Source organism: Calypte anna, chromosome 21, assembly GCF_003957555.1.
Source record: "Calypte anna isolate BGI_N300 chromosome 21, bCalAnn1_v1.p, whole genome shotgun sequence".
NCBI lineage: Eukaryota > Metazoa > Chordata > Aves > Apodiformes > Trochilidae > Calypte > Calypte anna.
Genome location: NC_044266.1, coordinates 781,559 through 805,455, shown reverse-complemented (window position 1 = coordinate 805,455; position 23,897 = coordinate 781,559). Strand labels below are relative to the sequence as shown.

Genomic DNA, 23,897 nt, shown 5'->3' with positions numbered 1-23,897 from the left:
TCTGCCTTGTCCACACTTCTCTGCACAAGAACACGGTGGCTGCAGAGGGCAGAACTGACACTGAGCACACCACTCTTCTTTAGGTCCTTCTGGAGGAGGCTGCAGCTGCAAAACCTGCCTACGTTGCTTATCTCACCAGTTGGACAAGAGGCAATTCTAGAAGCATCCAGAGAATGAAATGACTGGACAGGGAAAAACTGTCTGTCTTTCAGAACTGGAGTTACCAGCCTGAGACTGGAGGTTGGCCTGCTCCAAGTGATCCCCAGAATTCACAATTAGACTTAAAAAGGGAACTCTCCAGAGTACAATGTTACCTCAGGTTGTTCACATGTGAAGAGATCAAAGCTATTGCTCGTGTAACTGATAGACTAGAGGCTGGCTAGAGGAAAGCTGGCTGAAAATCCTTTGCCTCCACCATTAAGAATGAAGAAAATTGCCAAGAGATTGGTTTGGATTTAGAAAAAGGATTAAAAGATTGACTGTCACACTGCACACCTGCAAGTCTGACCACAAACAAACCCCTCAGGCATCTTGTTCCCCCAGAGCAGAGAGAAGTGGCTGAACCAGCAAGCTGTGGGGTTTAAGATCTCCTCCAAGGCTCAAACAGCAGCAGCCCAGCCCGCTCCCCCAGGAGCCCAGCACTGACTGACACTGCTCTGCTCACACCCAGGGTGTGACACCTCAGGCTAGTCTGGAAACTCCCACACTTTGGACAGTCCCTTCCTCCAGCACCAGACTTCTTTCCTTACGAGTAGGCAGAGTGGTGTAAGCTCATAAAAACTACTATCAGGTAATAGAAAATCAAATACTTTAATGAAATTAGGGAGCATGAGAGTAACAGCTCAGATATACCACTAGAACTGATACTACTGGGCTGTGGGGTTGTTTTTTGCTTTTTTTGTTTTTTTTTTCAATGCTGTGTTCTCCAACAAGCATGCAGATTGACAAACTACTAATTCTTCAGTGTCAAAGATCCTGAGTAAAGAATTCCAAACAACTGAAAATGAATATATAGGAAATGTCTTATGAGCTGGTGGCCTGCACACAGCATTGCACAGATAAAAATATACTACTCTCAGTACACAGAGCTAAATACTTTCACATTTATCAGAAATTTCTACACAAGTCTTTCGATAGAATTCAAGTTTTGAGTTTTCTGTATATATCTTCCAGCTGTATTAAACAAATGCTTATTTACATTAGGGGTAAAGTGTAAAGGCTAATAAGGCCATATTCTCATACTGTACTGTAACACTGCAAAATATATATACACATATATAACCTAATATAGGCAACAGTTCTAAAAACAAACAAAAAAACCAAACCAAAAAGTCACCTTACATTTGTACAACATAATTGAGTCAGTATGAAAAGACAGCTCTGTCAGCACGGAGCCACTCCAATGGTTTTGATCACCTGGCTCGTGCCTCCTGGCTCCCCAGGGCAGGCCTGCTGAGCACAGCACCCACACAGCTCCTGCCTGCAGAACTCACCCCACACCCACCACTGCAGAGCAGGCACAGGAGCACCCAGGGCCCCACTCTGCAGCAGGTGAGGTGGTGCTGCAGCCCAGTCACCAAGACAAGCTCCAGTCCCATGTCCCATCAGCATCCTTCCTTTGGATTCCAGAGGGCAAGTACAGAACTCCCAGCAGAACAGACACGACTCAAGCTGGGTGCTTTACAAACCTAGACCAAAACGGGGAAGAAGAACTCCACTGCTTAAATCCCAAGGGGAAAAAACAACCATTTGGGGTTATTTTTTTCCTTTATTCACCTCCTGTGCCTGCTGTGGCCAGGATGGTCTCTCTCATAGCGGTGCCCTGCCCGCTCGTAGGAGCGGGAGCGCTCGTGGCGGTGGTTCCTGTAGTAGTGACTTTTCTTCTTGTACTTCCCAGAGTGGTCGGAGCGTTCCCGGGATCGGCTCCTGGACCGGGATGAGCTCCTGCTGCGGGACTTACGGGGTTTGTGTGTGGAGTATTTGTAGTCCTTTGATTTCTTGTAACTTCTCACCTTGGAAGTTTTGTAGCTGGAGCTGTGGTTGAACTGCCTGGGAGGAGAGTCGCTGCGGCTCCTGGAGCGGCTGTGGGACTTGGAACCACTCGACGTGGAGTAGCTCTCACTTTTCCTAGAGGAAAAAGGGGAGAAAACATCATTTCCTCAATATTAACTGGAATTACTCTGCACTAGTGCAGTCTAAATGTAGTGTGTGTTGCCCCTCTCAGCAGTCTAAGCTCCATACAGACAAATGCTTCTTGCTTGTAGAGCCCGGGTGTGCAAGCACAGCTGGAAATCAGGCTCTTGGTTCTGTATTCCAAGGTTCCCCATGGAAACCAGTCCCGTGTCCCAGACACCATCACCTCTGGCTACTGTAGAACTTGGACTCTGGGAGCTTCTCCCTGCACACCCTTCTTTCCCAGCAGTACAGACCTGTGCTTGGGGGATGCTGATCTGGAGGGAGATCTGGAGTAACTCTGATCTCTGCTGCCACTTCGACTTCTGCTCTCTCTCCCTTTCTGAACACTGTGAGAGACAAAACCCAGGGAGTTATTTTGCTTGAAGTAGCAACAGAGGGGAAAAAACATGCTTTATTCTGAAAGCCTTACCCATTCACTGGGCTGTTTGAACTTGTTCTTTTTGCTCCCTCTGTTTTCCTTTTAGCGTTCTTCATCGCCTGGACAGGGAGTGGTGAAGGTTTGTTTCCTTTCACCTCTTTTGGAGACTCTGGAAGCAAAAGCTTTTGTCACCTTATTTTGAAAGCAGGGGAGGAGGACTGGAGCCTCTCCCTCACCTCTTCCATTGTCTCTGGAAGCACCAGTGCAGGGCAGGTGCAGTTTGTGTCCATGTGCACACAGGCAGGCACACACAACACCCACAGAAAGCAGAAGTTAATCATATGCATGCCTTAATAATGCCAATTGCAAGTTATTAGTTTGAGTTTTTGCCAAAACCACATGAAAACTACTCCCTGGACCATTTAAATTTAAACAGCTCTTAATTTCAGATTAATCTGTTTTTAGCCTTTAGCTGTTTCAAGAAATTCCAAAGTCAAAATGCTGTGCAAACACTGCCACGTGAATAGCTGCTAGAAGCCTGCTTAAAAAAGACCAAACCACACTGTAAATACAACCCAAAAGGGTTAAGTGTTCATTTCAGATGAGAAAGAGTTATTAAAAACAAGTTACCCACCACTTACCATTTTTTGGTATGGGGGAAAATCCTGATGTGTTGTCCAAACTTGGGACTCCCTCAGGTACTAGACCTTTAGCTTGGGCTTTTGCCTCTTCAATAGCTAATTTCTTCTTTTCTATTTTACTTTCCAGATCAGCCAAATCAACCTGTGAACAAAGGAGCACTCATTATGACAGAACTCTGTAAATGAGACTTTCTGCTTACTCACTTCCAGGGGAAAGAATAAAACCTGGAGACCCAGGGGGAATCCTGTTCCACCTGATGTACCAGGCTTGCAGATTGCTCCAAACAGGATCAAACTTTTCCAGCTCCTGTTTTAAGGGGCTGCCTCTAAGGAGGTTTCCCAATAATGAACAAGAAACAAACCTTTTTCCGAGTATAGAGCTGCAAAATTTTTATGCAGATTTCTTGAATCTCTTCCTCTGTTGCTCCAAAGAGCAAAAACCAGTGAGGACGGTTAGGAAGTGGAATCTGCAAAGGGAGGAGATGCTCAGGTCTCTGCTTCTCTTACAAAAGACCTCACAAGCTTGAAATGAATACAAATGTCTGCTCACCTCCAGTGTCCTGGCTGCAAGGTAAATGCATGCACAGGCAATGCTTTCTGGCTGGAATCTGACAAAGACATCTGTTCTCAGGCTATCATTCATGTAATTCCTGAAAGACAGGAGAGCAGCAAAGTTGCACAGCACTGCACAGATCTTTGGGGTTTCTTTTTCTTTTTTTTGGGGGGGGGAGCTATTTTGGTTTTAGTTCTATAAGGACTATTTCTTTCTGCATTCAGTTACTAGATTTACTCCTGCAAATTTAAAGAAAAGTTGAATAATTTTACTAAAGGTAAAAATAAAAAGAATCAATCCCTCAAGGGGGGGGATGTGTGCCACAAATTAAGTTTGACTGACTGCTGAAAATTCAGTTGTGAAAAGAGAACCAATTTTAACTCCACTTCTCCTTCTGGATCCCTGCTGGCCTGCTCTCATGCAACAGACGAGTTCCTTTTCACCAAGACAACATACAATATGATCTGAATACTCAGTTATAGATTTAAGGTTCATGTGTTTCTCTGCAATAGGGGTCAACCCAGATGGTTTGCTGAAAGCTGCAGCTCCTGTAGCAGTTCTCCCATGAAAATCCAATCCACTTCCACATGCACAAAGCTTCCAGTGCCAACTCAAAGGGTGTCTTTTCCTTCAGAAGCATGATTTTCCATCCAGAGAAGAATTCCTTTTGATGCAAAAAGCAGCCACAGAAGAAATCAGGGTGTTTGGGAGCATCAGTTCAGGAGAACACTCAGTATTCAGGCAGATCTCCTCTCTGGCACATGAAACACGGTTTCCAAACTGTCCCATTTCAGTAAGGTTGCTTAAAATGAACATTCACAGAATGAGAAAACTGCAAAATATTGCATATATTCCAGTCAGTACACTTAAACATTACTCTAAATCTTAAATATACAAAGTAACTTCCTCTGAATCTGTCAGCTGATATGCTTAAAAAATCAATCTGGTTTTTTTGAGCAGGTGTGTCAACCAGACACAATGAAAGTCCTCAAAAGAATACACTTTCTGGTAGCAGTAATTAACCAGGTGGGTACCCAGGACACAAGGATTCACTGACTCCCAGGACACCCATCCAGAGCCCACAGGCACTTGTAACCAGTTTGCACAGGACACACATGAGGAACTTGAACCCCAAGGGTACCAAACTCCCACTCACCCAGAGAGGCAATGCCAAACACCAGCTCTTGCTTCTGGGAGAAAGAACTCCAAAACCTGCTTTTCTGATTCCACTACAAAGCCAGCACAAACCTTTTGGTAAAACAGTGGTAAACACAAGTGGTACTGCAAATGTCTGGAAATCTTAAAGCCTTTTTCTCACTTGTCACATTGGAACCTGCTTCCAAGTTTGGGCTCTGGATTTTTCCCTGTGGGCTCCGAAAGAGACAGAGGAGGAAATGAATTCTTGTCACAATATGTAAGAAAAAACAACAAAAAAAGTATTGCTGTAAAAATGCACATTTCAAAAAGCAATCATAGTGGATATCCACCAGTTCTCAGGTACTGGAAGCACCAAGCATCAGTGCACACAGATGTTATTTTAACACTGGAACCATTTCTCAGCTGGGGTTATTTCTCTCCTCATCACTTACCCCTCCTTCTGTAACAAGCAGAGCACTGGTACTGAGCAGTCCATAACTCACACTTGAGGACTCCATGCAATGGTGCTGGGAAGTTTCTCTAAGTCCCAAGCACTAGATTTGATTCCAAGCTCCACATATCTACTGTTCTTCTAAATCATTTACAAATGAAAACTAGATTTCAGCTCTTGTTGTGTTAAATTGTCCCATTAAGACTCAAACCCCACCTTAATTTACTCTTACTGGACAGGAATCCACAATCTTTAACAGTTCTAGAAGCATAACATTAAGAATATATTTCATGATGTCAACAAGCAGGTAACTAGAATATACAACAGTCAAAATGCACAGTAAAAAAACAAAAGTCAGAAAGTAGAATAAGCACAAGAAGCAGTTGGCCAGTTACTATACTATGGTGTATATACCACCTGTCTAGAGTCAGCCTTCTCTTTGAAGAGCCTGCTTTGGTTTGACTGAAGACAGCAGCTATCCCTGCACCACAGGGCTTGGGCAGCAGAGGAGAAGTCTTAGTCACTTACCCTCAGAGGCTACCCTTTGATTAAAAGAGTACAGAAAAGAAAAGTCAAAACTGGTTCTCTACACACAGGTCACAGTACCAGACAGTTCAGTCAGCAGAAATATGATCTTTGGATTCACTAAAGGTTTTTAAACCACAGCATTGTTAAAAAGCATTTCTGTTCAGAAGCATGAGCTGGTTTTTTTAAGGTTAAGACCTGGAATTTTACATGAGCTTCCCATCCCCAGGCAAATCTTTACTGAAGTGAGGGTGACCAAGCAGAGGACGTTTCTTGGTAAACATGAAAACATTTGGGTTTATCCAGTCTTGGGAGCTGACATCTTGCATTATCCATACAGATAAATTGATCTGTTCTGAGGTTTTGATACACCTGTGATCAAGTTCAAGCCCTGGGAAAAACCATTTCCCATAACAGACTTTGAACTACACAAAATTTTCTCTGGAGAGCCAAAACAACACCCCAAGAAAACTCTGTAACCCACTCAACATTTTCCCTTCAGCTGAAAAGTGAAAGCAGAGAGGAGGGAAGTGAGAAGTCAGGGTGGAAAGCTACCTTACCATTAAAACAGTGCCTCTGACTTAAGAGGCCCATCAACATTTGGGTGGTGGCAGTTTGGGGCACACCAAGAAACACTGCAGCTGTCTGGTGTGCCCACAACCATTTCTGAGCACTGCTGCCCAGGCTCTCTCAAGTGACATATTTCTGCTACTGCCCCTGCTGGTCTCTTGTAACAAAGAAAATCAACTTACCATGAGGTCTGGACCAGGTGTTGGTTACGTTCACACTCTAATACCTGAAGGTACATAACGATTATCTGGAAGATATGGGTTATGGAGTTATTAACCAGCACCTGGAGAGCCACCTCTCTACCTCAGAGGGACATCCATCAGGTGTCTGTCACTCTCTTCCAAGTTCTAAACCACTCCAAGAGAGAACCTGCAACACCCCCAGTGTTAATCCACACAGCTGCTGCTCACCACAGGGATGAGATGACACACTCAGCCAGCTCTGACCTTCCTAGCTCTCCATCTTCTGGGCTCAGTCCTCATGCTACTCATCTAGAGGGCTCCTCTTCAACTGTTTTCAAGCTAGGTCTGTTCTCCTACCCAACTCACGAGTCCTTTTAGCTGGCACTTGGGAGAAAAAACATTGCTAGCTGCAATGAGCAGTGGCAGAAGTGGAACAGGACTTGAGGAGAACAGCTCTAGGGTGTTGTGCTGTGCTGTGTTGTGCAGCAATGGGTGAGCCAGGTCTAGTCTGGTTTGGTTTTTTCCTTAGGCTTGAAAGGAAAACAAGGATGCAGATAAAAAGCTACTCTAATAGCACAATGAACAACCAAACACCATTGTCCTCTGGGGTGCTGGTAACATCAGGGAGTTCTGAGAGTCAAGCAGGGTTAGAAGTACCACAAGGCAGCAGAAGTTTTGAGAGGAAGGAAGAGCAAGACCCCAGGTTGTGCTGGCAGAGAAGCAGGAGCTGCTCCTACCAGAGAGCTACTTGAGGCACAATGGTACCAAAGCACCAACCCAAACATCTGCAGTAGTTCCATCTTCCAAGTACCAACCTAGTCTGACATGTGGTGTTTAAACACTGAGAATTAGCTCATTTCTAGGCAAGTCCTTCTCACTGTACAGCTCAGTGATCTGAAAGCATTCACAGCACAGGGAACAATGATGATAAATTTAACAAACCTTGTGGGGATGCTTTACATGGACACAAAATCCCAACTCCTTTAACACTCTTCTTTCTGCCTTAATAATTTGATTCTTCAAGTTGACATATTCTTGATCCAGTATGAGAGGCACAGGTTTTCTGCAAAACAAATACAGATTCTGAAGATCACAACTTTGGCCTCAAATGTTTAACATATCTGAGCACCTGCAGCTTAACCTGCATCTGTGTCAAGTAAGAGACATCACCAGGAGTAAAGCAACCCCCAAAGCTGTTTACTGAACAAAACCCATCAACTCCCTTCTCTCCTCCATCAGGACGAGCAGGGAAGGGCAGTGCCAGCAGAGCAGGAGGTTTAATCATGGGGATATGTGAGGTGTTTCTGTGGTGCTGGGAAGGACACACTCACTTTCTCTCCCGGAGGTGCCTGAGGCGGTGGAACACGTTGATCACGTCCCGGATGCGCCTGGGAGCCTCCTCGATCTTGGAAGCCAGGTGAACACAGGCCATGGACACGTGCTGGAACAGAAGCAGGGACACACACTGCTGCTCTGCTGCAGGAACTCAGCACCTCAAACAGCTTGAGGAGGGTAACGAGACAAAACGGGGGTAAAACAGAGAAACACCCCCCAAAAGAGTGACAAAACTTGACCATAACTGCTGTGGATCAGCAAGGAGCAGCTGGAGGGGAGCTGCCAGCACTCTGGGATGTGTATGCTGAGAGTTTGCTGAGGCAGATCAAACATTAAATGCTATTTGCAGCCATAAAAGCATTTTAACATTTCTTACCTCCATGGAATGCTTCACGAAAGACTTGGTATAAAAAAACCTCTGGAACAGCACCTGTCCTGTAGCCATGGCCACCTGGAGAACAAACCCAGACCAGAGATGACCCTACAGGCACTAACACAACAGCTGCCAGCCCAGAGAGAAACCACCTGGTTCCAGTGGATTTAAAACCCAGAGGACCAGCTAAGGGTAAGTTCAGCAGTCTCTAACAAAACCATCAGTAACCAGTTCAGCTGCTCAGAATGAACACTACAGGCCCTACACTCAGGTCACAGACATACATTAAATGGTAAACTTGTAGATGTATGGAAGAAAGTGCTCCACATTAAATAAGTATGGAAAAAAACCCCCACACAAACACTGGAACCCAGTAACACTACAAGTAACCACAGCACGCGATAAAAACCACTTTTTCGGCGTGGAAGTTAAGAGGAAGATAACCACAGCATGGCTTTTCTATAATCCTAACAGCAATCCGAGCAACTCAGCCTCGGCAGCGCAGGAACCTGGCAAGTTTTACACCCCAAGAGCCCGGGACCGGCGCTCCCCAAGAAACACCCCGCTGCCCAGGTCAGTGCCACACCAAGGAGCCCCACAGCTCCTTCTCCCCGCAGGCCCCGACCTTCCCTTCCGAAGCGCTGCGGGAGCGCCCGCCCTGCCCGGCCCGGCCTGGTTACATCACCCGCTCCCTGCCCCGGCCGGACGGGAAGGCCGCAGCCCCGGCCAGAAGGCCCCGGCGGTTCTCCCTTCCCCAGAACCGACAAGAAGCGCAGCCCCGCGGCTCCCCGGCTGCCAGGCCCCCTTCCCGGCGGCACAACACAGCTCCTCCGGGCCGGGAAGCGCAGACCCCGGCCCCCAGGCCCCGAGGCCTCCCGGGCAGGCCGCAGCCCGGCCCTACCTGCGGGAGGCGAAGCAGGATGCCGGCCGCCTGGATGAGCTCGCAGCCGGTGACCCGCAGCTGGGTTTCGGTGTCCGGGTCGAGCCCGCTGCTCATGGAAGGGGTGAAGCGCAGCGTGTGCTCGGGCAGCAGGCAGTTCTCCAGGGTGATCAGCACCCCCGAGTACAGCCGGTCCCCGATCAGCACCGCCCCGGGACCCGCCGCCGGAGCTCCGCTGCCCGTCGGCACGGGCCCCAACGCCGCCGCACCGGCAGCCTGAGGCCCGCCCGGGCCGCCGCCGCCGCTGCCGCCTCCCACCGCCGCCACGGCCGCCGCGCTGCCCGGCCCCGCCGCCATCTTGTGCAGCCGCCGCCTGCCCGGGCCCCGCTCCTGCCCCGCCCGGCCGCAGCCCCGGCCCCGCCCCTCCGCCCGACGCCTATTGGTGGAGCGCCGCGGAGAGGCGGCCGCCGATTGGCCCGGCGGCTGTGACGTCAGACGCCGTCCCGCGGGGGCCGAGAGTGACGCACCCGTTCGGAATTCGAACGCGGCGGAGGGGGCGGGGCTTCCGCTGCGCGAGGCACTTCCGGTGTGCGCCGGCACTTCCGGTGTGCGCCATCTCCCTCAGGGACCCCCGGGACAGGGACAGGAACGGGGACAGGGAGCAGGGATAGGGGAAGGGATAGGGACTGGGATAGGGGCAGAGAAAGGGATAGGGATAGGGACTGGGATAGGGGCAGGGAGCAGGGACAGGAATAGGGACTGGGATAGGGGCAGGGAGCAGGGATAGGGGCAGAGAAAGGGACAGGGATAGGGGCAGGGACAGAGGAAGGGACAGGGACAGCCACAGCCCCCTTCCCACCGCCGCTGCCATGTCCCCAAGCCCGGGAAGCCCTCCCGGCGGGGCAGGTCAGCACCACCAGTCACCTCTCCAGTTGGATTTCCCGTAGCAGTCACCAAAAAAAAAACCCAAAAAGCAATCAAGGTTTTATTGGCAGCACAGGAGGTGTACGGGCACTCTGTACGCTGACCTCGAACTCAGCTTCTCATCTCCACCCGTTTCAGCCCCTCCACTCGAGGGGACGAAGCCTCCCTGGAGGGTTCTGTTCCCCAGCCAGGACTCCAGCAGCAGGCAGGGAACAGGAGGACTTCCCGGGACAAGTTCCAGGAGGCAGCAGGGATCTGCAGGGATCTGCAGGGCTTCACCTCAGTAGTGCCGAACGATCCGGGAGAATATCCCCTCGGGCTCTTTGCCATCCCCCAGGGCAGCCAGGAAGCCCTCCTGTCTCCTCCTCTGCGCCAAGGCAGCCAGGGACTTGAATGTCTTGGGCTCATAAATAGCCAGGTCAGCAATCATCTTCCTGTTCAGCTCCACCTGGGACTGAAAGCAAGAAAAACTGTTGGTTGTGTCATCCTTAGGAAGAGCACAACAATTCTCTGTGATTACCCCGGGGCTTCAGGCAAACTCCCTCTTTCCTACAGTGTGGACTCTTGGGACAAGTGCCAGCCAGGAGGAGGCCTCAGGAACTGTGTAAAGTCTCTTTGCTGACTTTTCTCCAAGTCTGATAGAAACCAAGAGCTGAAGAAGCTCCACACGTTCCAGCTTTGTCCCAGTTCTTGGACATTATTAAAGTTTACTTGTGCCAGAAGCTGCTTGGGATCTTAAAATGTGCCCTGGAGCAGAGAAAGCAATCCTGCAGGGGCAGAGACTCTGAGCAAGGCTGGGCAGGGCACAGCTCACTGCACACTCTAAAAGGGAGGGATTACTTCAATCACTTGGCTTCTTTTGGATCTTTTAACTAAGAACATTGCTCTGAGACAGGAATCAAAGGGACAGGAGGCATCTTGAGGGGAAAAATAAAGAGGAAGAGAGAAAAGTGAGCTAGCTTTTAGGCAGTGCCTGGTTCTGTGGGTTGCAGTGTCACAAGAGTGATGAGGAGAGGGGCTGCATGAATTTCAGAAGCTCATCACTTCAAAGGAAGCCTGGGAAGTCACCTCTTTATTTGAACAGCAGATGGAACGTTTCAAAACCTGCTGTGCATTTCTGTGAACTTCCCCTTCAAGCAGCAGAACATCACCTTGTTATTACCTCCCCAGCCAAGATAAACAGGTTTTAATTCTACAGTGCTGGCACCAAGGAATTAAATCCAGTTCCCCAGGATGTTCCAGACCAAGGGACAATGGCACCAACTCTGCATGGGCAGAGCAGAGACTTCTGAGGGTTGGTTTTGCTAACCCAAACTTTGCATTTTAGAACTTTTTGAAGTAAAGGCAGCTGCCACTTCATGCCCACAGCAGCAACCAGTGCAAAAAGCATTTCACAGTCCCAATTCTTGGAGTTCTGGGTTCAGAACAAGGTGCAGAGCAGCAGTGCTCACCAGGGTAAAAGGGGATTATGCATTTAAGGACAAAATACAGGTTTAGGGCAGAACTTAGTTCCTGAAGTGAGTGAAACTCATAAGCAGAAGTCCTTTCATGGCTACAGCCAGGAAGGCAGAGAGTGCTGGCACAAGCTCAGTCTGACAAGAAGTTTTCCAGACCCTCCTGTGCTCTCCAAAGCCCTCAGCTCCTTGCAGCTGCATCCTGACAGCAGCCAGCAAACCTCTGAGATGTTTTGTCAGACTACATCGACTCAAAAGGAGTTCAGGGTTTTAAGAAATTGGGCTGGCACTTCAGAAGAACTCTTATCAGACATTTTCTCCAGTTTCTGGTTCCAAAGTAACTCCTCAAGCACCACTCTCACCTTGAGCAGGTTGCTGATGAAAGAAGGGTATTTCAAACCATGTTCAAGAGAAGCTGCTTCAATCCGAGTGACCCAGAGCTGAAAGTGTAAGAAAACCAGCATTTGGGATGACAAACATCTTTAAAAGTAAAAGCTCCTGACACTGATGTGCAAACACACCCAGGTGTGAGCTGTCACACAGAGGGACTCTGCTGACTCCAGAGTCTTGTTTTTCACTCACAGCTACAGATCCATTGAGACACCACCCCAAGAAACACAAAGGCTCCTTCAGCTCTGCTCCTCTCCCAGTTAGTGTTTGCTTTTGGCTCCTTACCCCTCGGAGGAATCTCTTCTTCTCTCTCCTGGCCTTCGTGGACTTCACCAGAGCTCTCCTCACACTCCTCACTGCCAGCTTGTAGCACCGGTTCTTCCTTCCACGAAAATGCTGAGAAAAACCCCACAAATCACCTTGCTTCAGTGGTCTTTGGGGCTGAGAAACCCTCTGGGTCATACTTAAATATGCTTGTTTGTGTGAAGGATCAAAAAATGCTTCCCAAACACCAGTGAAACCTTCACACAAAGCAAATATTCCTGGTTTATAGCCCTGAAGCTGAAAGGATTCAGTCCAGCGAGAGGGAGCTGAAGCCAGAGCTCATTTCAGGCTGTGGTCCCATTAAAACTATTTTCAGTGTTCTCAGCCAACCCCAAACTCACAGATTTCTTCTCATCCCTTTCAGTTTTGTCAGTCCCAACCCCTCGGGTATGTCAGAAACCTTGGAAACAGAGATCAGATCACTGGGGCCACAACCAACATCACCCCAAGGTGAGGCAGGGAACAGCAGCTGCACAGGCAGAGGAATCAGAGAGGAATCAGAGGGGAATAAGAGGGGAATAGGAGGGGAATCAGAGGGGAATAAGAGGGGAATGAGAGGAATCAGAGAGGAATAAGAGGGGAATAAGAGGGGAATAGGAGGGGAATAGGAGGGGAATTGGAGGGGAATCAGAGGGGAATAAGAGGGGAATAAGAGGGGGATAAGAGGGGGATAGGAGGGGAATAGGAGGGGAATCAGAGGGGAATAAGAGGGGGATAAGAGGGGGATAGGAGGAGAATCAGAGGGGAATAGGAGGGGAATCAGAGGGGAATAGGAGGGGAATCAGAGGGAATAATCCCTGCTGGTTTCCTGGGCACCCCAGTGTCAACATTTTCCACCCCAAGTCCTGGAGCACGAGGTGCCCTTGAAGAAGGTTCTTGCCCAGCCTAGGAACCACAGCTCCCTTCCACCTTCCGAATCGCACTTGGGGAGTGAGGCTCACTTTGCTTTTGTTTATTTTTTTCCTGATTCTTTGCTCAGGTAAAGAAAAAAACCCAACAGAACCCCCGACCTGCACTCCCCTACAGCTCCTCCCGTCCTCCTCCTCTTCTTTCCAACACGATCGCCGGCTTTTCCCTTTTTTCTGATTATTTTAGGGTGCTGCCCCCAGCCTATCGCCGACACTCACGGGGAAGGGGATCCCACACCCCCCACACCCGCTCCTCGGCCTCCGCCCGGAACCGCGTCCGTGTTCTGCAGGACCGGAACCGGGGGGTTCGGGGACACTCACCCGCGCATATTTAAGCACCTCCTGCACCCTCCAGAACCGATCGGTCAAGCGGCTGCGCAGCCAACACCGAGCGCTCAGCAGAACCATCCCCGCAGCACCAAACCGGACCCAGCGGAACCTTCCGGGGCGGGGAGAGGGGAACGGGGCGGGGAGAGGGGAATGGGGCGGGGAGAGAGGGATACGGAGGGGAGAGGGAGATGGAGAGGGATACAGGAGGGGGAGAGGGGATATAGGAGGGGAGAGAGGGGATATAGGAGGGAAGAGAGGGGGTATAGGAGGGGAAAGGAGGATATGGGTCGGGGAGAGGGGATATAGGAGGGGAGAGAGGGGTTATAGGAGGGGGAGAGGGAATGTAGGAGGGGGGAGAAGGGGATGTAGGAGGGGGGAGAAGGAATATAGGAGGGGGGAAAGGGATATAGGAGGGGAGAGAGGGGATATAGGAGGGGGGAGAGGGGATATAGGAGGGGAGAGAGGGGATATAGGAGGGGGAGAGGGGATATAGGAGGGGGAGAGGGGATATAGGAGGGGAGAGAGGGGATATAGGAGGGGGGAGAAGGGATATAGGAGGGGGAGAGGGGATATAGGAGGGGGAGAGGGGATATAGGAGGGGGGAGAAGGGATATGGAGGAGGGAGAAGGGATATAGGAGGGGAAGAAGGGATATAGGAAGGGGGAAAGGGGATATAGGAGGGGGAGAGGGGATGTAGGAGGGGGAGAGGGGATATAGGAGGGGAAAGGGGGATATGGGTCGGGGAGAGGGGATATAGGAGGGGGGAGAAGGGATATAGGAGGGTAAGAGGGGATAAAGGAGGGGGAGAGGGGGATGTAGGTGGGGGGAGAGGGGATATGGAGGAGGGAGAAGGAATATAGGGGGACAGGGGATATAGGAGGGGAGAGGGTACATAGGGGGGTGTAGAAGGGGATGTGGGGGGAAAGGGGTGTAGGAGGGGAAGGGGTCAGGAGGAGGGCCCCGACCCCGGCTCTTTTGCTCCGCATGGCTTTGGGGCGGTGGGAATTGTGGGGTTGGAAAAGGTTGAAGAGCATCAGGTACAACGTTTCTGCCAGCAGCACCGAGGCCACCACTGCCCCATGTCCCCAGCACCACAGCAACATGTCCGGCAAACCCTCCGGTGAGGCAGCCTGGCCGGGCTCTGACAAACCCTGTCCTGGGAAGAAGCTGATCCCAAGCTGTAAAACGCAAGGTCCCACCAGGAGATGGTGCTGCCATCACAGACTGCTGGGAAATGATTCTTAGCACCAAGTGTGTCTGCAGGCAGAGAAGTAATGAGTTCTCTGGTTGATTTCTGCGTCTCAAAGCAGTGATGCTCCTGTCAGGAACACTCCGTAACTTGCATCGAGTCATCTTTCCCATTTCTGTGCAGGTGTTTGTTCAGGATGGGGAAATTTCACAGAGTTAGAAGCTGGGGGAATCTCTCTTTCCATCACTGGGGTTTGTTGGACATGAAGTTCACTTGCTTGGTAGAAGAATTGGAATTGGAATTGGAATTAGAGTGGGAGTTAGAACTGGAATTGGGGTTAGAATTGGGATGAGAATTAGAATAGAATTTCATTCTCTGCTGACTGCTTCTGTATTTTTCAATATCTGTTTCTCTCGTGCATTAATTACTGAAAAAAAGATGTCATAGTTTGTTCCCCCTCTCCCAGGACAGTGACTGTCCAAACTGAGCTGCTGCCTCGGGGGTTACTGTGTTGTTAGAGCCAAAACTGATCTGTCAGCTGCAGTGCTTTTGAAATCACTATTAAACGTTTGGATTAGTTAGTACAGTTAGTTATTAGTTACAAGGTACACCTTTCACAAAGATTTCAGTGCTTGGCATTCAAAAATGAAGAAGCAGAAGAACACCTTCATATTTGGGACACAGTTTTCTGGGGTTTTTTTGGTTGGTTGGGTTTTTTGTGATTTGCAGGGCAGAGCTGTGGTAAATGAATTTATCACTGATTTAAAGGAGAAATTTGTTGAGACATTTAGCATCTGGTAGAGCTCTTCTAAGGGGCCACCAGAAAACACTTCATGATCAGGACTGTCCAAGTCCCTGGAGAAAGGTGTCTCAGCCTTCATTCTGCTGGGCATGTTGCTCCTGCCAGGGAGCAGATCAGTGAGTAAAACACCAACACCAGTGGGGGAATGGGCACCAAAATGTCCAGTTTCCCCCAAAAGCATTGGCTGGAGGGAAGCTAGCACCCACCTGCACTATCAAATCATTTTACACTGAGCATTGCATGAACCTTGTTTTCCTGATAGCCTTCTTCTCAGGGCAGGGTTTTCTGAGGAAACCAGGATCATGTGGAACACAGGACTCCTCAGCATCCCTGACTCCTGCCAGAGGGGAGCTGGGCTTTCTGGCAGGACACAGTTTCCTCTGGAGCTAAGGAAGTTTTCTCCCCCCTGCAGTGCCATGCTGATGTGTATATGGATGTCTCTAAAGGATCAATAAATGTGCAGGTATCACTGAAATTCTGAAGTAATACTGATCATAAGGGGCAAGGGAAATAACTGGTAATTTCTGTGCCTTCACTACAGAAATATCAATATGTTCTGCACACACTAACAGGGATGACTGCAGGGAACAGGAGATTTCTGAGGCATAGAGTGATTATTGGAAATTTCTCTGAGGTTTTGTGTTGGTTTTGTTTTTTTAATCTAGAGATAACTTGTAGAAAATGAATCAAAGGCAGAATAATGAAAACTGAAAAGGCATCAGTGTTCAGGGAGCCACTGCTCAGCCCCTTTACATCCCTCTCAGCAGGGAGAGGGATGTAAAGGATTGGCCAGCCCTGAGCACAGCTTCAGAACCTGTGTAAACAGAGCAGCCTTGCAGAGCTCTGAGAGCCAGCTGGGGAAGGGAGACACTGCCAGTGACTGCAGGCAGCTGAACAGCCACACCACGCTCTGCTCCAGCCCTGCAAGGTGTGGGCAAGGACTCCAGCAAGGCAGAGGGGGGACACACTGCTGCTGTTCATCATCTTCACCCATCACTGCGTTTGTATGGGAGCTGGGAAGGAGCATTTGGCTGGGGACAGGGTGAGGAGCATGAAGAGATGCTTGGAAGCCAAAGAACTGCCTGGAAGTGCCTAAGCTCAGTGTCAGCAAACAGCAGTGCTCAAAGGTGGAGGAGGATACTAAACCCAGGAGCTCTCTGGAACCAAGCAGCCTAAGACAGCTAAGACAGCAAATGTTTGGGATCTCTTGGGATCTTAATCCTGGGAAGAACAAGCAGAAGTTCAGGAGTGCTAGGGATTCAAAAGCAAAGCAGCAGCTATTGCCCAGGTTCCAGCAACCACATCTGCTTTGAAACGGAGGTTGGGACACTACTGGAAAACATTCTGAAGCAGCCTGTGCTGGGGAAGTCCTGGGGAAGCAGGTGGCCAAAAGAAGACTTTCCCTCCTTGCTCCATTATGATCGCTGGTTAAGTGTTCTTCTCCATGAGTGGAAGAGCCAAGAAGAGCCTCTGCAGTTAACTTCCCTGTTGCCACAAGCAAAGAAGCCATTTTTGATAAGAGCTTGAGTTGATTAGGACCCTTCTTGAAGAATGTCTGGCCAGGACATTGAGGACTTTGGAGCAGAAAACCTCTCAGAGAAGTCTCAGATGATTCCTCACCTGCCACCATATGACATAGATGACCAGCTCCTTCCCAGGGAGCCACGCAGTGCTGGGTGCTGCCTGGCATGGACCCTCCTGGTAGTCACCATGAACTCCTTGGTCTTTTTGATGAATTTGCTCTTGCTGTTGGTTATCTTCACCATCGTGCTGCTCCCTACCATTGTGGTGGTTTACTTTGGCTTCCAGTGCCACTCTCAGGTAAGTAATCCTTGCTGCCTTTGGCTGCTAGCAGCCACCTCTTCAGCAGAGCCATCCCTAGGGGTTTGTTTCAGCCCAGATGGGGGAAGGTGTTGTGTACAGACTGTGCTGACAAGAGGAGGGTTGTGGCAGTTCCTGCTGACCCAAGGCTCTTGGCTGTACAAGGCTGGTGGTCACAGAAATGAGCTAGGTACATTTTTATCCCTCCCTTCTGCCAGTTTTGCAGGAAATGGAAGCTTGGTTGGGCAATAAAGTTGTATTCCTGTGAAACCAGGAAGCAGGCAGGGCAGGTGAATACACTCCTGCTTGACAGAGCTGCTGTTTGCATTTGAATGGCAGAATATTCCTCCTTTTTCTGTGACCTCTGCTACCAAAAGCTGCCAACCTGAACTCCACTGGAGCTCCCACAAGTCCTGTGTGGGCTCTGACAGTGCTTGTTATTCCCATTCCAGGAAGCCCTGCACAGTGTTTGTCATGTTTGATCTGCCTAATGACTAATTCTACCACTTGTAAAGTCCAACAGGGTCTATAATCCCCTTCTTATGCCAGTCTGACATTCAGATGTGTTCCCAAAAGTGCTGTGCAGCTTCTCACACCAACACACCAGCTGACTTTGTCAGGAAGGGCTCTGGCTGTGTGCATGGCTGTTCCTGGTGGCTTCTGTCCTCTTGATTTCCAGATTTTGTTTTACTTTCAAATACTTCTTTTTGGTGTATTTCTATAAATACTGTTAGAATCACTTGATTTAGTGAAGCTGTGAACAAGCACTTCTCCTGGTTTCCTCACAGGCAGTAATGTTTGAACAGCTCAACAAGAGCTATTTTAAGTCCTTTTTGGGGAAAAAACCCCACACACTGTAGTACCTTCTCAAAATGTGGATGCTGTTGGTGTCCCTATTCCACAAACTCTGAACTAGAGGGAAGATGATTGATTGAACTCCTCTCAAACTGATGGATTTACCTGGGAAATATTGAAAGAAGAAAGGTTTTCCCCTTCCTTTTAATGAAATCTCTGCAATGCTATCTGACCACACACATGCTTGGGACCTCTGGGTGAGTGAGCAGATCCTCCAGTTTAACCCAGTAAGGCTGTGCTGGTTTCTGTGGAGCTGTGCATGGAGATAGCTGTGGAGGTCTCACTCCATCACGAAGGATGGAGACTCCTCCTGTGCCTGTCTCCCAGGTGTAGAAACTGTCACCAGGCTCTGGGGGAGCTGCTCCTGCACTTCTAGAAGTGCTGCTGATATTTTCTCCAGGGAGCTGTGAAGGTGCTTATCCTGTAGGTGGAATCCCAGTTTGCTCACTTGCTGCCTCTAACCCTGGGGACACAGCAGCATTTTGACTACAAGCATTTAAAGCTTTGACTAGGAATGTGCTTCCAATCAAGCCATTGCATTGTGTTGTTCAGCTGACACCCCACAGCTCCCTGTCTCAGAGCTCCCTGGCAGAGGGACTGTGCTGTTATTGTTTTCTCAGGACTGATCTGTTTGCTGGTCTGAGGATTTTTGGCTTCAGTTTTTATTGTCCTGAAATGATGACATCTCTGTCATCTCATAGCTGCTGTTATTGAAAAGCTTTTCCTGATCCTGCAAACTAATGAACAGGGAGACATCTGTCACAGTAATTGTTTTGTGGAACAGGGCAGGCACAAGTGCTGCTGCTTGCTGGAGTGAAACAGAATTCACAGCAAGATGCCTGGGCTAGAAAATTCCCACTGTGGCTCTGGTACCTTCTGGAAATGTTTTCCTGTGGGATGGAAATGTGTGTGATGCCCAGCAGGGTAAAGAGGGAGGCTCTGGGAGGGCTACAGTGAGCAGAAGTGGGTAGGAGGGGTCCTGAACAGTCCTGAAGCCCTTCACTGTGAGCTGTAGCAGTTTCCTTTGCCTGTCTGTGGCTGTTAGGGTTTTCCCATATAAAAAGGCAAGGGTGTAGAGTGAATTCTGTTCTGTGGGAGAGTGAGTCTTCAGGAGAAATCACCTAGTCAGTTCTCCTGGTGAGAAAGTGCAGTGGGGGCTGTTGTGAAGTGTCTGGTCTGTCTCCATGGGTGCAGAGCAGATGCAGATTCTGTAAGACAGGAGGGGGCTTGGGGCAGGTTTAGGAGGAGGTTGCCTGTAAAGCTTCTAAGTTCATTTTTCCTATGATCTGAAACTGGTCCTTGAAAGTCATAAATATTGGACCCCCCAAAACTGGACCCAAACAGGGACAAAGTCTGAGGATTGCCACCCAGAATCAACCCTTCCAGCTTCAACCTGCTCGACCCTCACCTTGAAAACCTCCAATTCTCCTCTGCATACCCAGTGCTCTCCAGCTGAGGGCTCTGAGGAGATGGGAAAGGTTTTTGTGTCCAGCCAAGTACCTGAGGATTGAAAGCAGCTATGTTGGTGTGAGCTGGAAATGTTTTTCTTTAATAGGCATAGAGAGGAACCGGGGCAGTATGGCTTGACAAGTGCAGTCCTTTCTCTTTGGGCTGCTGCTTTTTGTGCCTTCCTAGTAGCCAGAGGCTCATTTCTGCACTGCAGACCCATTAGGCAGATTTATTCTTTTTTTTTTTTTAGAATGATGGGTCATGTTTTGAAAAGTGAAGGAGCCTGAGGGACATGAGGGCTGCCTGGAGCATTTGCTGATGGAGAACTGAGTGGCTTGATTCAATTCTCCTCCTGCCAGGATGAATAGGGGACTTTAAATCCCACTCAGCAAGGACCAGTGGGTGTGCTGGGTGCTTTGCAGCATCCTGGGGTGAATGAGGTTTCCTGGCAGATTTGGCAGTGCAAAGAGATGCTGGGAGGCAGGAGGGAGCACAGTGTGTGCACAGAGAGGTGACAAAGAGGGCAGGAGTCTGCAGAGCCCCCAGCCAGCAGGTAGCTGCAGGATGACCAACCTCTCTCTGCAGAATCTGACATCTTGCTTTATTTTATTTATTTTGTTGTGATTTCCAGTGTGTTGTGCCACCCACATCGATGCAGCAGCAGGAAGCCTGTTCATGGTTTCTGCCTCTCAAATGCTCAGCTGTGCTGTTCTGATGATTTACTAAAGATGAGAGCTTCCTGCTTCAGGATCAGTGTCCAGCACTCTTGTCTCAGTGGTGCTGGAATAATTGCAAGCTTGATTAAAACGTGTTCTAATCAGTCATGTAATGCAGCCTGAGGATTACTGAGCTCAGCTTGGAGAGAAGAAAGGGTTGTGTCTGTCTGTGAGAGCACCATAAACTCAAAGGTCCCCTCTCCTACCACCCCTCCTGTCCCCCACCACTGACAAGCTCTGTCTCACTCTACCCACAGGTGCTGCATTCAGCTGCTGGCTACTGCAAGAGCATCTTGGATGACAACAGCTCTTCTGCCCTCATCATCCTCGGCTTCATCATCATGTCCCCTCTCATTGTGGTGGCCATGGCTACCTACTGCAGCCTGGCCAGGAGGCTCCATCTCTTCCTGTGCTTCCAGCCCTGCAGCAGGGCTGTGTACAAGGGGGTGAAGTGGCGCTGGTACGAGGAGGGAGCTCTGTGCAGCTGTGCCAAGGGCTGGAACACTCAAGTCAAGGCCTGGGTGTGAGTTTGCAGCACCAGAGGCACTTTCTTAGCCAGCACCCCCTTTTCCCTGCCCTGTCTCTCCCCACTATCACCCCCCAGAGCCACCATCCTGAGGTCTGCAGATGAAGGCTGTGTAGTAGTGGTTGTGAGAGGAAGGGAGTTCCATGAATTTCTGCAGCTTTGTCTGTGAGTGGCTGGGATTCTGCCTGCTGGGAAACACAGAAAACACAAATCACAGTAAAGAGAAGGTTCAGCCCTAAAAGAAGAGGGACCCTTCCCAGTGCCTGTTGCATCCAGAGCACAGCACTGTTTCCAGGCTCGGTAATGTGTTCTGCCTCTTGTGGAACACAGAGCAGATGTGTCTGGGATGGAAGGGTGGTGGGAGCAGCTGCTGCCCTTGCTGCACGCCTCAGAGAGGTCTCTTTGCCTAGAGGAAGCAGCTGTGCTTTTCCTGAGTGTTGGACTGCCAGTGCTTTTAACCTCTTGCAAAGGTGTCTGTAGGTCACTGCCCCCGTGACGTTTGGGATCCCTGCACATCAGATATTCTGTCCCTGCTTGGCAGCCCCTCTTTCCCATGTCCAGAGCTGTGCTTACGCTTCTTTTGGTGCTCCTGAGCCAGGCCACTGGGTTGGCTGTGGAAATGAATGCTTATCTTTGGGTCTCTTCCTTGCCAGCTGCTCTGAAAGATGCTTTTCTGGTAATGCTGCTGGTAATCAACCAGCAAGAAGCTCCTTGCCCTTCCTGCTGTGGTCAGGTTGTTTATTCTGGGGTTAAAAGAAGAAGGTAGGGCAGGGAGGGCAAAACACAGCAGGTAGATGCAGGATTTTCTTCTTTCAAATCTCTGTGGGTCTCTGTAGAATTCTGTTGGTGGGGTCTGTGTGCTCCTGATCTGTGTATTCCCACTGCCTGGCTTTCCCCTCTCCCAGATAAACCCATTTCAAGTGTTATGTATAAATAAAGATCGTGCCAAATCTCCACTAGGGGAGGTTTTCTCTCTGTTCTGTCTCAAAGCACATCAGAAACATCTCGTGGCCAGGCTACCACAGCACCTATCACTGGATGTTAAAATGGAATTTCTGTTTTCTTTCTGAGGACTGAATATCCAACCCAAGGAGCCTGCAAGAGCCCTGGTCCCACCCAGAGAAATAACCAGTGATGAAACTGAATTGAATTAGCAGGAAAAACACAGGGAATGGACAGTGGTTCACTCAGTCCAGCCACTAAACCAGACAGGGGACAGCCACTGATCTGCTCTTTTTCATCTGCTTAAACTGTTGCTTAATGTCTCCATGTACCAAAGAGGAATGAAAATTGTCCCATCACAGGACCTGAGTGGCTGAAGGAATGCAGAGTTTGTATTTTAATACTTTACCATGGCTCTAGGTTTTTGCAGGGTGAAAGTGCTGACCAGATCGTTCTGCTGGCATTCAGGAGAGCAGGAAGGAATCAGCATTTGCTCAGGCCCATCCTATGAGCCCAGTGGATTGCTTGGCTGGAAAATGGAAAGTAATTGGTTTGAGCTTCTTTTCTTTAGGCTAGAAACTTCTTCCTTCCCTAAAATGATGACTGTTCTGAATGCTTCAAGAAGAAAAAGTTTCTTTTCTGTAAATGCTCTGCAGCTGACAGATGAAGTGGCTGGCAAAGCCTCTACTTTACATCCCCACTTCACCGTGGGACACAGAGAGCAGTGCATTAGCTGATTATCTCCTAGCAACAAAAACATAAAACAAGCTGAGGGTGACACATGCCTCTTCATGGCCTCCCAGAGAACCTTGCAGGTTATTGTGCACAGTGCTTCCAAACACCACCTTCTGAAAGGTCCCCAAAACACTGAATTTCCTGTCTCTGGTGTGTCCTTCATTAAAAATAAAGATCCAGGCTCAAAGAAACTTTGTTGACACCCCTGTGTCCTACAGTGACAGGATCCTGGGGGATGGCTGTGTTCCCCAGGTGCTGGGCTTGCAGGTGTGCTTGGAATATGGTATGGAGGTGGTATGGTATATATATGGGATGGTATGCAGGTGTGCTTGGAATATGGTATGGAGGTGGTATGGTATATATATGGGATGGTATGCAGGTGTGCTTGGAATATGGTATGGAGGACACACACAGGAGGGAAAAGTTTGGAGAAGGCATCAGCCAGCTGCTCTGGATCCACAGGACTAATAGAGCAGTCCTTCTTCAGCCAGTTCCTTTCATGAAGAGCCAGCCCAGAGTCAGGAGCACATGATCAGCTCGTGTGCCTCAGCCCATGCGAAGTGAGACATCCATTAAAAAGAAAATAAATTGCAATTGCTCACACTGCCAGCTGTGTTTGCTGCTCTTGTCTTTTGGGGTGGCCTTCCCCTCCCTCCCTCCACTTCTGCTGTCAGTCTCTGTCTCATCTTGAAGAATTAAAAGGAGAAAAACAGTCATAAGTGTCTGACAGGCTGAGGAAAAACAGAAGAACGTTCCTTTTCATGAAAAGGAGGTATTGTGCTACAGGATAATAAGGTTTTGCCTGGAGGCAATGCTTGCTGGCTGGGTACAGATATCTGATTGGAGCTGGTTTTCCTTTTGCCCTCCTGTCATCTCATCTAACTGCTTTTACAGGGCAAGCATTCCTAAACCTAGCTGTGGCACAAGGATTGTAGTGAACCATTCCCATGGCAGCCCCTGCAGAAGAAACAAAGAGTTATTGGCAATAGCCTTCCTAACAAAACAGAACAAAAATTCAGTCATTTAATTTGGTATTTGGCTTTACAGAGAGATTTAATAAAAAGGGGGAAATGAATCTACCTGTGAGCACACGTCCTCCCTGCAGCAGCACATCCCTCATCTCACACAGCCCTGTCTGGACCCCCCTGGCAGGGGCGGGGAGCACAATAACCCATCCCCATGGTGCTGTGCCTCTCATTTAGCTGGCATGATCCTAAATTCCCTGTGGAGAGCACAGAGACATCCTTGATAACCTCAGCCTTGGAATGGCTCTGTTGGGCAGCTGGTGTGCCAGGCAGGGACTGTGCCCACAGATGCTGGGGGACAGGAGG

At 49.3% G+C, this 23,897-nt stretch overlaps 3 protein-coding genes across 4 annotated transcripts; 1 reads left to right on the top strand and 2 right to left on the bottom strand.

Moving 5' to 3' along the window:
- Positions 1-791: 791 nt before the first annotated feature.
- Positions 792-9,558, bottom strand: CCNL2 (cyclin L2). 2 transcript variants are annotated; one of them, XM_030463864.1, is made up of 12 exons: positions 9,223-9,558; positions 8,325-8,399; positions 7,945-8,054; positions 7,556-7,676; positions 6,614-6,678; positions 3,746-3,845; positions 3,558-3,662; positions 3,196-3,337; positions 2,606-2,723; positions 2,430-2,522; positions 1,777-2,127; positions 792-1,688 (listed from the first exon to the last, which is right to left on the bottom strand). In XM_030463864.1, exons 1-12 carry the CDS (start codon positions 9,556-9,558, stop codon positions 1,667-1,669), a joined length of 1,638 nt encoding a protein of 545 aa, XP_030319724.1. In that variant the 3' UTR covers positions 792-1,666. The 2 variants fall into 2 exon arrangements, with proteins under 2 accessions (XP_030319724.1, XP_030319726.1); XM_030463866.1 differs by having other exon boundaries at positions 792-2,127.
- Positions 9,559-10,169: 611 nt separating this feature from the next.
- MRPL20 (mitochondrial ribosomal protein L20) lies at positions 10,170-13,664 on the bottom strand. The gene is made up of 4 exons (XM_008503619.2): positions 13,523-13,664; positions 12,255-12,365; positions 11,942-12,019; positions 10,170-10,579 (listed from the first exon to the last, which is right to left on the bottom strand). Exons 1-4 carry the CDS (start codon positions 13,607-13,609, stop codon positions 10,406-10,408), a joined length of 450 nt encoding a protein of 149 aa, XP_008501841.1. The 5' UTR covers positions 13,610-13,664; the 3' UTR covers positions 10,170-10,405.
- Positions 13,665-16,910: 3,246 nt separating this feature from the next.
- Positions 16,911-21,172, top strand: TMEM88B (transmembrane protein 88B). The gene is made up of 2 exons (XM_008503618.2): positions 16,911-17,343; positions 20,621-21,172. Exons 1-2 carry the CDS (start codon positions 17,074-17,076, stop codon positions 20,888-20,890), a joined length of 540 nt encoding a protein of 179 aa, XP_008501840.1. The 5' UTR covers positions 16,911-17,073; the 3' UTR covers positions 20,891-21,172.
- Positions 21,173-23,897: the final 2,725 nt, after the last annotated feature.

What these genes read in the sequence shown, in the direction of transcription:
- MRPL20 (XM_008503619.2), bottom strand. Translation starts at nt 13,609, where the DNA reads ATGGTTCTGCTGAGCGCTCGGTGTTGGCTGCGCAGCCGCTTGACCGAT. An exon ending in AGGTGCTTAAATATGCGCGG is followed by an intron (nt 12,366 to 13,522) that starts GTGAGTGTCCCC and finishes GGTTTTTCTCAG; the next exon opens with CATTTTCGTGGAAGGAAGAA. An exon ending in AGAAGAGATTCCTCCGAGGG is followed by an intron (nt 12,020 to 12,254) that starts GTAAGGAGCCAA and finishes TTACACTTTCAG; the next exon opens with CTCTGGGTCACTCGGATTGA.
- TMEM88B (XM_008503618.2), top strand. Translation starts at nt 17,074, where the DNA reads ATGTCTGGCCAGGACATTGAGGACTTTGGAGCAGAAAACCTCTCAGAG. An exon ending in GCTTCCAGTGCCACTCTCAG is followed by an intron (nt 17,344 to 20,620) that starts GTAAGTAATCCT and finishes CTCTACCCACAG; the next exon opens with GTGCTGCATTCAGCTGCTGG.
- CCNL2 (XM_030463864.1), bottom strand. Translation starts at nt 9,558, where the DNA reads ATGGCGGCGGGGCCGGGCAGCGCGGCGGCCGTGGCGGCGGTGGGAGGC. An exon ending in TCCTGCTTCGCCTCCCGCAG is followed by an intron (nt 8,400 to 9,222) that starts GTAGGGCCGGGC and finishes TTTGTTCTCCAG; the next exon opens with GTGGCCATGGCTACAGGACA. An exon ending in TTCCCCCATACCAAAAAATG is followed by an intron (nt 2,724 to 3,195) that starts GTAAGTGGTGGG and finishes TTTTGCTTCCAG; the next exon opens with AGTCTCCAAAAGAGGTGAAA.